General features: G+C 43.1%; 1 protein-coding gene across 1 annotated transcript in view; it reads left to right on the top strand.

Annotated features, from left to right (window-relative positions):
- The window catches only part of LOC132866057 (sodium/potassium-transporting ATPase subunit alpha-1), a 58,367-nt gene that overhangs the window by 33,467 nt on the left and 11,851 nt on the right, over window positions 1–13,049 (top strand). The window contains exons 2-8 of the mRNA XM_060898620.1: window positions 7,020–7,139; window positions 7,256–7,315; window positions 7,447–7,650; window positions 7,760–7,873; window positions 7,960–8,094; window positions 9,236–9,353; window positions 9,507–9,775. Of these exons, the coding sequence (XP_060754603.1) occupies window positions 7,020–7,139; window positions 7,256–7,315; window positions 7,447–7,650; window positions 7,760–7,873; window positions 7,960–8,094; window positions 9,236–9,353; window positions 9,507–9,775 (1,020 nt within the window). The remainder of the gene's footprint in view (window positions 1–7,019; window positions 7,140–7,255; window positions 7,316–7,446; window positions 7,651–7,759; window positions 7,874–7,959; window positions 8,095–9,235; window positions 9,354–9,506; window positions 9,776–13,049) is intronic.

Here is a 13,049-nt window from a genome sequence, read left to right as displayed (position 1 = left end):
TCAAAATGGCGCCTCGGCTCAGTTTTCCCTTCCTCCTTCAGTATACAAGTGCGCTTCCATGTTTATGCAGGAGGGCTGATAGAAGTGGCGAAACATTTTACTTTTTATCATTTCTTTCACAACTTGAATGCGTTGAAACAAAAAATTATGACAAACTAACGCCGCTTACACTAAAATATCGAGGGAAATTTGTAATAAAAACTTTACGGTCGGCAATTTCGACGCGGAAATTCTCGATCGGACGGGTTACCGGAAACACACTTTTTTTTTTTTTGGCCGTAGCACGTGACGATCACTCATGGCTTGCATGTGACGCAAGCCAGGAGTGGGCATAAAACCAGCGTGTTTGCAGCATTCTGCATCTGTCTTTCGGCTGAAGAACAATATCGCTTCATGCTGCTCCTCAGCTTCTATCATCTGCCTATAAGGGTCCAACTCTCTCGGTCGTTGCAGCAGTATGGTGACGGCCATCTTCTTCCCTTCTACAATGCTACCCAGAGTCTTGCCCCTCGTGTCGTGTGCAGGTCACATGCGCTGCGTGCACGCTGCACATAGATAGATAGATAGATAGATAGATAGATAGATAGATAGATGACTTTATTCATCCCCAAAGGGAAATTAAATTGTCATAGCAGTCCGGTAAATTTGAACACAATAAAATAAAGTACTAAGGTCAAGAGAATTAAAAAAAAAAAAAAAACACAAAATATAAACAGGATATACACATACCTTAAGTAATATACTATGAATATGTACATAGAATGTACAATAGGATGCAAATATTGCAAAAATATGATATATAATATCAATACGGATAATATTCCCACATCACATGTCCCACAGTAAACACTAAATATACGTTATACTATGTTCTATGTGATGCAGAGAGTGACGGGTAGAATTAGTCCAAATGTGGGTAGAAAGTGAGATGTACTTCTGTCTTGCGGGCCGCACAAATAGCAAGTGTGGAGTACTTGTGTAGTACTTCTAAGGCACGTCACTCGTACAACGACTGTGCATCACTCGTGCGTCTTACTGTCTTCGCAAAGCCCCTACTAGCCGCGCTGCTGACTTGGTTCAGGCGTACAAAAGGAGTACAGGTCCCGTACGTAGTGTATGCGTTCTTGATTTGTCGCAAGACCCGTAGAATTTGCATGTGCAGGACCAAGTGTCTCCACGGCCAGTCTGCGACCTTCTCCGGCGCTGAACACACGCAAGTGTCGCCCAAGTCTCAAGCACGGTTTTGCCAAGTTTTTTACCGTAGACCGCCTGTAGCAGCACGTATGGTGGGTTATTATTTTTTTTAGAAAATGACATGTTCTTTGTATGAGCCTGACAGAATTTCAGTAAACTAGTATTAAAGAAATTGGTCAGATTTTTCTTCATATCATTTGGTAGACAACACTGCACAATAGAACCTATCCTGAGATTTTTTTTTTTTCCCAAAAAAAAATTCCTCAAACAGCGGCCCACCCAAGTCCAGTGGGTGTAGGAACACTTTGCAGATGAGGAAATTGTTGATAAAAGTAAGGCGTTTCAATTCAAAATGAAGTGGTTAAAATCAGCCCTTTTTCTCCTGGTAATTATTAAAAATAGGTCTCAATCGTCGATATTGGCGCGTCACATTTTATCGTGATGCGTTTGCGCTATATCGCCCAGCCGTGTTCTCCTCACATGAAACTCTCCTGTGTTCAGAGAACGTTATGCTGTGTTCACACTTATACCGGTACGAAAGTGGTATAACTGTATCGATACAAAGTATAGCGGTACAGTTTAGTGCATCTGTCCACACTAGCGAGAAATGTTTGCGGTTTTCTTTCACGGTAGTTGAAATGCGCGTGCGCGAAATGTTTCCGTGGTTACCGAGTAACTTCTTTCCGACAATATATGGCATCCGTTATTTCGAGATCTCGAGAAAACAAAACAATTATTCCGTGATCTCAGCTGGATCGCTGTATCTCCGTCGGTAGAGACGAAGCCGGGCCAGTCTTCTGCGGAGGTGCCGCGGACTGATTTTGAAATTATCCCTTATTAAAAGACTTAATGCAATCTCTCCCTGTGTCAGCCCCTGATCAAAATATTGCCTGATTAGGTGATCGATTATTCCAGACATTCTAATGACCAAAGTTGCGTCTATACAGAATGAGAAACAGCCCCAAAGTCAGCATATCACAAGTCTCTTGGCGCACCTGAATGAACCATTTCTCAGCTGTTTACTCGAGATCACGGAATAATTTTGTTTTCTCGAGATCACGGAATAATTTTGTTTTCTCGAGATCTCGAAATAACGGTTTTGTTTTCTCAAGATCTCGAATTAGTTGTGTTGTTTTCTCGAGATCCTGAATTAATTATGTCGTTAGCTCAGGATAACAAGGTGAATTTAAAAAAGGATGATATGAAGGGCCTCTCTCGGCTTCCGTACGGATGAAACAACGTGTGTGTGCTTTTTGTTGTCAGTGTACAGTCTGTATTTCTGGTGGTCATTTATTCAGTCGAATCGTATAAAACGCGCGAGGCAGTTGAGAAAGAAACAAACGAATCTCCGTTCTTCACTATTTTATTCAGCGAAGACGTCGATTGAGGTGACTTTGCGCATTATATTTGTATCGATACAGAGCCGCTTCATCTGTCCACACTACAGCGAAGCGCTACAGTACCGATACTGTACCGGTATGAAACCCATACATTCGTGGGTTTCGTACCGATACAGTTAAGCTAGCCGCACATTATGCCGATTTTCAGCGTACCGAGCCAACTGAAGTCGCGAGTCAGTTGTAAAGACTAGTTTTCGATGGTACCGGCTCATCTCGCAGCCGATTCGAAAAACTAATCGGGAGCCAGACTGATCGGCGAGAGTCGCTAGCAATAGCCAATCATATCTTTCGCATATAACACGTGATATTTCGTGATCATGTGACTTCTATCTTTTCGAAAAATGGCGGAACTTTGGACTGAGCGGGAAGAGGATCAACTTGTGGAAATGTGGAGGGCCAGGCCATGCCTGTACGACGTTACGTCGCGTAGTTACAAGAACGGGGGGAGAAAGCTAAGGCTCTGAATGAGAGAGCCTTGAAACTTTCTCAAGATTGTAAGTACTTCAAAGTTTTCCGTAATTACAGTCAGCTGAAAAATTACGATAAAGATTGTGACGATTGTCATGGAAACGATGTTATTACATATTATCATAACGATGAAGCCTAATTAAAACCACACATATATACTGCACTCGTCAACAGTCGTGAGTTAGTCGGGGATATGTGCGTGCCCTGTCGGGAGTCGGCTCTGAAATGGGTCGGTTCGGTACCTCGTGGATCGGCGTAGTGTGCGGCTAGCTTTATACCGCTACAGTACCGGTATAGTTGCTAGTGTGGACAGGTGTTGCGGTACGAAAGTAGTTTCGTATCGGTACAAAATCCCTAGTGTGGACAGGGTACTAGTCACAAGTTCTGCCTGATTTCATCCTGATGCCCTATTTCTTGCTGAAGTTCTCATCACTTTGCTCCTGTGGAGGATGGGCCCCATATGGACAGCCTAAAGATGCACTTGGACAATTAATGCAAACGGTTTTGCTACAACGGCTTCGGACCACAATTACCATGATAACATTAGGACTGCAGTTGTCATGAACAGACTTGCACTCAAGTCACCATCAATGAACAGACAATAACTTCAGCAAATTAGACTTCATGTTAAAACTATAAGGAATTTCCTACTTACACATTTTATGCTTTTTTGACCATATAGGACACAGAAGTGCTAGCTTATCATGCTATCTGTTATCACCCAGGTGAGATTCCCTTTTGAGTCGAGTTCCTCTCGAGGTTTCCTTCATGTCGTCTTGGAGTTTTTCCTCATCGCCATCACTGCTGCTTTGTGACCAGGTCTATTGTTAAACGCGGCATACAAATAAAATTGCCTTGACAAGTGGCAACCAAAAGGGACCTTACCGAAAGAAGGGTCTCTGCGTAAGGAAGATGCGAAGTCGTGTTCTAGGCTCTCTGTTCTCAGAATCTTCAAGGAAACAAATTTGTTTTTAAAATGCCTTCGAACTCTAAATGGTTCACTGTTGGACCTAATAGTGCGAAACGGATTGATTTTTATTTATTTGCTTGCTGGACTGCTCATTGCCCATTATTAAATTAATTTAAGCAAGTTTCTAATTACTAGTTTGAGTTATGTAGGGAGTGAGTTAATTATGAACGAGTGTGATCAATTCCTATTGCATTAACATTGATCCAATTACGTTGCAAGCACTGACTACAAGCAATGAATCCTACAGTTGATTAAGGGTGTACTCGTACTTGGTGACCTGTACCACAACTGAGCGCATTTGCATAGTTGGTTTGATTAGTGTGATCGCTGCATACCGGACTGCAGTGTAGTTCACTTGGGCTACTTGGAAGAGACGTGCAGCTCTGTTGGGCTCGTGCACAGTGTGGTCGCTGAAATAGAGTAATTCTTTTAATAGAGTAGCTCAAGTGTTTGGACAATTATTTAAGTTTGGTCCAAGCATCTCATCTCATCTCATTATCTCTAGCCGCTTTATCCTTCTACAGGGTCGCAGGCAAGCTGGAGCCTATCCCAGCTGACTACGGGCGAAAGGCGGGGTACACCCTGGACAAGTCGCCAGGTCATCACAGGGCTGACACATAGACACAGACAACCATTCACACTCACATTCACACCTACGCTCAATTTAGAGTCACCAGTTAACCTAACCTGCATGTCTTTGGACTGTGGGGGAAACCGGAGCACCCGGAGGAAACCCACGCGGACACGGGGAGAACATGCAAACTCCACACAGAAAGGCCCTCGCCGGCCACGGGGCTCGAACCCAGAACCTTCTTGCTGTGAGGCGACAGTGCTAACCACGACGCCACCATGCCGCCTTGAATGTACCAGTTAGTCAGATTTTTTTTTTTTTCCCCTCCCTTTCTTTTTGTTCTTTTCTTCCTCTGGACTGTGTCCTCTGGATCCAAATCATGATTACTGCTTTCAGAAACTGAGCCAAACTGCTCAACCTACAGCTGTTTTGTTTAAAAAAACAAAAAAAACTCTGAATAGACTCCACTTGCAAAAACAGTCCTGAACACACTTCAATGCTGTGATGGTGGCACATTTGTTTCACATTCAAGCTGCTTTTTATTTACTGAAGGCGTGGGTGGCTTTTATTCTCATGTGAATTAGGTAGTAGAGTAGGTGACACATGACGCTCACAAACAAAAGCCACGGCATCTGGTGTTAATTAGGCTTAACTCATTCAACCATTTATTCATTTGTGTTCAGTAACTGCTCTATTCTAGTCAGGATCACTGTGATGTAAATTACATTTTAATAGGAAGCTATGGCTGAATGGTTAGAGAAGCAGCTTTGGGACCAAAAGGTTTCTGGTTTGATTCCCTGGACCAGCAGGAACGGGTGGAGTGCCCTTGAGCAAGGCGCCTTACCCCCAGGCCGCTCTGGATAAGAGTGTCTGCTAAATGCCTGGAATGTAATATTTTAGGCTCTTGAAACTAAGGCCCTGTCCACACGGCAACGGATTCAGGTGAATCCGATAAAATTGTTTATCGTTTCGGCCTGGCGTCCACACGGCACCGGCGTTTTGGGTGCCCCAAAACGAAATCTTTTGAGAACGGGTTCCAGGGTGAAAAAATCTGGCAATGGCGCCGTTGCGAAGTCGTCTGGATGAGTAGAACGGATTTGTTTACGATGATGTCACAACCACATGACTGTCAGTGCTTCATGCCGGGTAGAAGTGTAACGAACTCGATGCGAGTTGTCAACAAATCCTATAACTTGGTTCATGAAACGCGCTTACAAAATATTTTCACTGTGAATATTTATTGTGTAATGGTGCAAAGTGAGAGAGAGAGAGAGAGTGTGTGAGAGAATAGCCCTTAGGGCAGAGTCAATCCCGCCAGCAAAAATAGGGAAAAAAAAAAGGAGCGATCTCACCTCTTCAGATGTTGGTTTAAGTCCGACAATACGTTCCTCAAAAAGGGCGTAGAACAGGGGTGTCAAACCTGATCCATAAAGGGCCTTGTGGCTGCAGGTTTTCATTCCAGCCATGCAGCAGCACACCTGACTTGGCTCATTCAATCAACTGAACTGTCTTCACACAGTCAAATACTTGCAGCCACACCCACCCTTGATTAAAGGGTGGGTGTGCCAGTTGATTGAATAAGCCAAATCAGGGTGCTGCTGCATGGCTGGAATGAAAACCTGCAGCCACATGGCCCTTTATGGATCAGGTTTGACACCCCTGGCGTAGAAGAACAAAGTAATCCATCAACGTGTAGCATTCAATTTATTCCAGACCATTAAAGAATTCTGGAGGATATCAGAATGTTGGCGTACCGGCTTCCATCTACCCCCATTCATTCCTCTTTCCGCGTCTCCATTCAAAAAACGAGCACGTGATTTAAAGGGACTATATCCATAGGATAGGGAGTGAGAAAGTGTGTGCGTGTGACAGGGATAGCAGTTATGCGCATGCGTCTACTTCTATTGTTCTGGTGTCTCTGATGGGACCGTCTTACAGCGCACGTAGAGGTGTGGCATGTGTATTGCATCGTTTTCAGCAAGCGTTGCGTTGCCATATGAACCTGATATTTTACTGATCCATTGCCCATGTGGACGCGATATTTAAAAAAAAAAAAAATCTCGTTGCCGTTGTCGTGTGGATGTAGCCTTAAGTTCATTAGAAAAAACATTATGGGTAGGTACAAGTGAAAGACCATGGGAATGGTCAGAATTAGGATTTTAAAGAGTCCTATCCACACATGTACTCTTAAGATGTGCGATGTTGGACTGAAATTACCGTGATCATCACTAGTTGGGTTTTTGGCTGCATAATATCACAATCTCTGTGTGCACCCATGCTTTTATTGTGAAGCAGTAAAAATGGTGGTGTTGTGGGTGGTGGTTTTTTTTTTTTTTTAAATATAATTTTCTTTATTGTAACTGTAAAGTTTTTGGAATGGATAAAATTTTAAGTATGCCTGGTTGCTCTATTACAGGAAGGTCGGGAACAATATGAGCCGGCAGCCACCTCCGAACAGGGGGGCAAGAAATCCAAGTCCAAGGCCAAGAAGGACAAGGATAAGGATATGGATGAACTTAAAAAGGAAGTGGACTTGGTGAGTTAGCTTCTTGCACATGATGTATGAAGTCTTTTGGTCAAAACTTTTAACTGAAACAATCTAAATTTTTGGGTTTTTTTTTTTTTCCCCCAAATAAAAAAAACTTTTTATAGGATGATCATAAGCTGACTCAGGAAGAGCTGAACAGGAAGTATGGCACAGATCTTACGAGGGTGAGTCTACTTTTGTTTAGACACTTGTCTGTAATTGTCATAGATATGACACGTGCTAGTAGAACATCATCTTGATGTTCCATATTAAATTATTGTACCTTTTGGGTTTGACTGTACATTTTCCTTACTAGGGATTGACTGCCGCTCGTGCGAAAGAGATTCTTGCACGTGACGGACCCAACGCTCTGACTCCCCCTCCCACCACTCCAGAATGGGTCAAATTCTGCAAACAGCTTTTTGGTGGATTCTCCACTCTTCTGTGGATTGGAGCTATTCTTTGTTTCCTGGCATATGGAATTCAAGCAGCTTCAGAAGATGAACCAGCAAATGATAACGTAATGATATTTCTGTGTATTTAAAAAAAAAAAAAAGGATCGGAGGTATGCTTTTCTGCAAAGCTGATTGATCCCTGTTTATTCCAACCTCCGTCTCACTGCTTTATAGTTGTACCTGGGTATCGTGTTATCTGCAGTGGTTATGATCACCGGTTGTTTCTCATACTATCAAGAGGCGAAGAGCTCAAAGATCATGGACTCCTTCAAGAATCTTGTTCCTCAGGTACCGAAAATGGTATTTTCATTCCCATTTCAAACGAGTAAAACCCATTGTACTGTTCCTTATGTTTCTGATTTTGTTTTTTTTAGCAAGCCTTGGTCATCCGTGATGGTGAGAAAATGAGCATCAATGCAGAGGAGGTGGTTGTTGGAGACCTTGTCGAAGTGAAGGGTGGAGACAGAATTCCTGCTGATCTGCGTATAATTTCTGCCCATGGATGCAAGGTGACTGATTTTAACTATTATCCGGGGAAAATGGCAGTCTCATAACTACTCAAGTATACCCCTTTTCCACCAAATCAGTTCCAGGGCTGGTTCGGGGCCAGGGCTAGCCTGGGAAATCCCATGCTGCTTTGCACAATCGTTCCGATCTGAAAAGACAGCATGGAAACTATGGTCTAAAGGCTCGCCTGAGTTAGGGAGCCAATCAGAGAGTGGGGAGGGGTGGAAAGACGGTGACGCGTACTACTCGACAAACGGAAGCTTGTAGTTTATTTGGGACTGTTTACGGATCACATTTAACATGGCGGCGAGCGATACGAACCAAACTTTCGATCAAGCTTTAGACACCGTTCTGAATAGTTTAGAGCGAAAGTTTGTTTTAAAAAAAGAACAGCGTTTGGCGTTACAGTCTTTCTTCGTCGCTCTAACTACGTCACCGGGTATAACTGCCATGATTGGCCATGGGCTACGTATACGCCAAATGATAGACATTCGCAACGTCCAATAAACGGCCGTTGACAATCGTAAACCACACCTCCCCTACGAGAAATTCAATAGGCGGATTCCAGACCATATTTCACTTGTGATATGGTCTGGTGTTAACCAGACTAGGCCAGTGCTGGTGCTGGTTCACAACTCGTTCAACTTGCGAGCCAGCTAAGAACCAGTTTGCTTTTCCATAGCTCGCTGTGCTAAGCGGAGCCATGTCATTACGTCGCTGTATACGTCAGTTACGTCGCTACGTTTGCATAAACCTTGGCGCGAATATCGAAGCAAAAACAACACGGAAGAAGCAGCAGCAACAACAACAATAATAATGTCTGACTTCGTGTTTGTACAGCTGCTGCTTCTCGTCACTTAAAAATGGCGATCTTTCGCGGTCTTGTTATTGTTGTTGGTCTTAACAACTCCGCCCCCCCGCTGACGTAAGCGGTTCTTTCCTCTGGCCCAGCAGAGAGTTGGTGCTAGCCTGGAACCAGTTTTTCTGGCCCCAGAGCCAGTTCTTTGTCAGTGGAAACAGAAAACCCGGTTCCAAACTAAGCACTGGCCCCGAACCAGCCCTGGAACTGCTTTGGTGGAAAAAGGGCATTAGTGGGTTTTTGGGTTTTTTTGGTGACTCATTTGGGGACTTCCTCCTTTTCAGGTGGACAATTCCTCACTCACTGGCGAATCTGAGCCCCAGACTCGTTCTCCAGACTTCTCTAATGAAAATCCTTTGGAAACAAGGAACATTGCTTTTTTTTCTACCAATTGTGTAGAAGGTACGGTTGTGTTATAATTTTGAGTCCATTTGTATATAAAGTGATTTTAGTATAAATTGCTCACCTTATTTGCCAAACCCGGCATGAGAATTTTCATGTATGATGGTGGTTGTATATTTTGTATTATATTAAACATGTTTGTTTTCTATTTAGGTACAGCTAGAGGTATCGTCATCAACACTGGTGATCGCACCGTGATGGGCCGTATCGCTACTCTTGCCTCTGGTCTGGAAGTTGGCCGAACCCCCATTTCCATTGAAATTGAGCACTTCATCCACATAATCACTGGTGTGGCTGTCTTCCTTGGTGTGTCCTTCTTTATTCTGTCCCTAATTCTTGGATACTCCTGGCTCGAGGCTGTCATTTTCCTCATTGGTATCATTGTCGCAAACGTGCCAGAGGGTCTCCTGGCTACTGTAACTGTGAGTACCAGTTTAAACATCAGTACTGACAGTATGTACCACGACCTTGATTCGCTACCAAGATCCCAAATAATAGAGGGCTGATTTTGAAAGTGAAATTTTATGTTGCGCGTGCAGTTTGGATCTCGGATGTTCTGGAAGAATAAACTGACGACAAATTTTGTCACAAATGGGTATAATTCCACTTCAAGTACAATACTGATTAAAAGCTCTAAGCCACGTAGAAAACCTGTCAAAATACAATACCTGTGCAGGTCTGAGTTTAGCTGCTTACGTCAACGCCAGGATTCAAATTGCCATTGCAAAATCTGTTCCTTTCCTGGACAGCGCTCCAGACCGCTCGGCCACAGAGGATTACGTCGCAAGCTGAGGTTATGTAACGTGGCGCTTACATAGTCAGTACGCAGTGGCGCCACACTGCAACTGTGGAATCGCTACCTGAGGCTAGCACTTGAACTCGGCTACACATCCACAGACAGACAGGTGCCTCTATAGGCTTCAGCCAAAGGCTGAGCCAGTAAACCAAATGGTGATGAAACTATGAATTAGGGCTGCACGATAAATCGTTAAAAAAATCGCGATCTCGATTCACACGTACACGTGATCTCATTTCGAAACACAGCGATTCTTAAGCATTTTATTACACGAGCGGCATCACAAACAAATGCTCCCATTTCTTCCCGGATTTTTTGAAGCGCCCCTAAAGGCAGCACTGCCGCTGACTCCTCCCTCGACCTATGGTAAAGCGTCTTTACAACACGTGACCCAGTTGAGTGTGTGGAAACCAGTGTTGCCAGATTGGGCGGTTTTAAATTCTACTTTGCGGGCAAAAAATGGCTTGGGCTGGTTGACAAAAATTGGCCGGGTTTGACGTTAGTTCGGCGGGTTTTTATCAGATGTTTATAAATATTTCGCACCATAGACCTAGTTTACCCAGTACCCCTTAGGTATTTTAAACAACCAAAATTGAGCATTGGCCTAAATTAATCCTTAACAATAAACATTAATCTCATTAAGTATTATTTAAACAAAAAAAATGTCAATGTAACTGTAAGACTAATATGAATGTGTGTAATGTAGTGCAGAAACTGAACTCATAAACTAGTAAATAAGAATGACGCAATCCATTCTCCATTTTCTCTTCTCATGCCATTCATTCAGCCATGCATTGTAGCCGAACTTTTTTTTTTTAATTGAAGTATATAAAACATGTACAATCTAACAAATCCACAAAAATCAGGACAACAGATGAAGAAAATATATGGATGTAGACAAAAATAAATTAAGCAGAATAACTAGGGGTGGTGTAGTGGTTAGCGCTGTCACCTCACAGCAAGAAGGTCCGGGTTCGAGCCCCGTGGCCGGCGAGGGCCTTTCTGTGTGGAGTTTGCATGTTCTCCCCGTGTCCGCGTGGGTTTCCTCCGGGTGCTCCGGTTTCCCCCACAGTCCAAAGACATGCAGGTTAGGTTAACTGGTGACTCTAAATTGACCGTAGGTGTGAATGTGAGTGTGAATGGTTGTCTGTGTCTATGTGTCAGCCCTGTGATGACCTGGCGACTTGTCCAGGGTGTACCCCGCCTTTCACCCGTAGTCAGCTGGGATAGGCTCCAGCTTGCCTGCGACCCTGTAGAACAGGATAAAGCGGCTAGAGATAATGAGAGAGAGAGAGAGAGAGGATAAATAAAAAGAAAAAATAAATAACCTCAGCAGTGCAGATGTTATAAACAGTGCAATAAACATTTTGTACGAAGAATCGTGATCTCAATTCTAAGCAAAAAAAAAAAATCGTGATTCACATGTTTTTCCAGAATCGTGCAGCCCTACTGTGAATATATGAAAAGTAGACATTTGGCTCTCTTTAAATGTTCTTGGTATCAGGTGAGCATGCATTGTGAATACCTGGATCATTGTCCCAGGCATTTATAGAAAGTCTCCTGTAGCAGAAGACTTTGCTAGAATTTCAGAATGTTTAAAACCTTATTTTATACTATATAACCAATTGTAATACGCCCTATTACGTATATTTTGGAAGTTGGCCGAAGATTTAATACATTTGGCAGTTTTATTTAAGCAAAAAATGTAACATGCATTTTTTTTCTTCTTTTTTTTATTAAAAAAGTCATGTAAAATGACCCAGAAAAGTAAACCCTGTTACTTTTAAAGGCCAGTTTATACTTCTCTGTCTAATCTTTGCTGTAGTGTATGGCATTGCTGCATACCTTGCACCGTAACCTGATGCACACCTGTTATGTTTATTTTTTCCTACAGTGAAACATGGAACTCAGTTGGGGGGGGTTTGCTCTTCTGTATCTAAAGTCAGTAAATTCTGGTGTGTTTCATGTGACAATGCCTCCTAGAGTGCCCCTTTTCCACCAAAGCAGTTCCAGGGCTGGTTCGGGGCCAGTGCTTAGTTTGGAACCGGGTTTTCTGTTTCCACTGACAAAGAACTGGCTCTGGGGTCAGAAAAACCGGTTCCAGGCTAGCACCAACTCTCTGCTGGGCCAGAGGAAAGAACCGCTTACGTCAGCGGGGGGGCGGAGTTGTTAAGACCAACAACAATAACAAGACCACGAAAGATCGCCATTTTTAAGCGACGAGAAGCAGCAGCTGTACAAATGCGAAGTCATCCATTATTATTATTGTTGTTGTTGTTGCCACTGCTGCTTCTTCCGTGTTGTTTTTGCTTCGATATTCGCGCCAAGGTTTATGCAAACGTAGCGACGTAACTGACGTATACAGCAACGTAATGACGTGTCTCCCCTTAGCACCGTGAGCTATGGAAAAGCAAACTGGTTCTCAGCTGGCTCGCAAGTTGAACGAGTTGTGAACCAGCACCGGAACTGATTTGGTGGAAAAGGGGTAGAGGAGATGCGCACCTAAGTGCAAGTATAAAAGCTTCATCCTGCGTGAGCGTCGATGTCATGCCGATTTGGATTCTACACAGAAATGGAAATGAACACAACTGGAAGTTAACAGCGTTGATATGTACATCAGGGTTGACGGTCTGCTGTAACTGAGACTATTTAACGTAGAAAAGACACTTAATTTAAAATTATAGGAACAAATATTGTACACGCAAGTATTGAATTAAAATAAAAAGATTCTTTTGGAGATTAAAAATGTTTTTGGCATCTCCATAGTCTAATTTGTGGTTAACAAATGTTGTTGAGAATTATTTCAGTTTTTTTTTTTTTTTTGAAAGAATGCGACAGCACTACCAATGGTCACAAGAAAACCAAAACGGTATGAAGTGTGACTGTGGTCTAGGAATAAC

The sequence above is a fragment of the Neoarius graeffei genome, chromosome 18, assembly GCF_027579695.1.
Source record: "Neoarius graeffei isolate fNeoGra1 chromosome 18, fNeoGra1.pri, whole genome shotgun sequence".
Taxonomy (NCBI): domain Eukaryota; kingdom Metazoa; phylum Chordata; class Actinopteri; order Siluriformes; family Ariidae; genus Neoarius; species Neoarius graeffei.
This window is presented reverse-complemented; position numbering and strand designations above follow the sequence as displayed.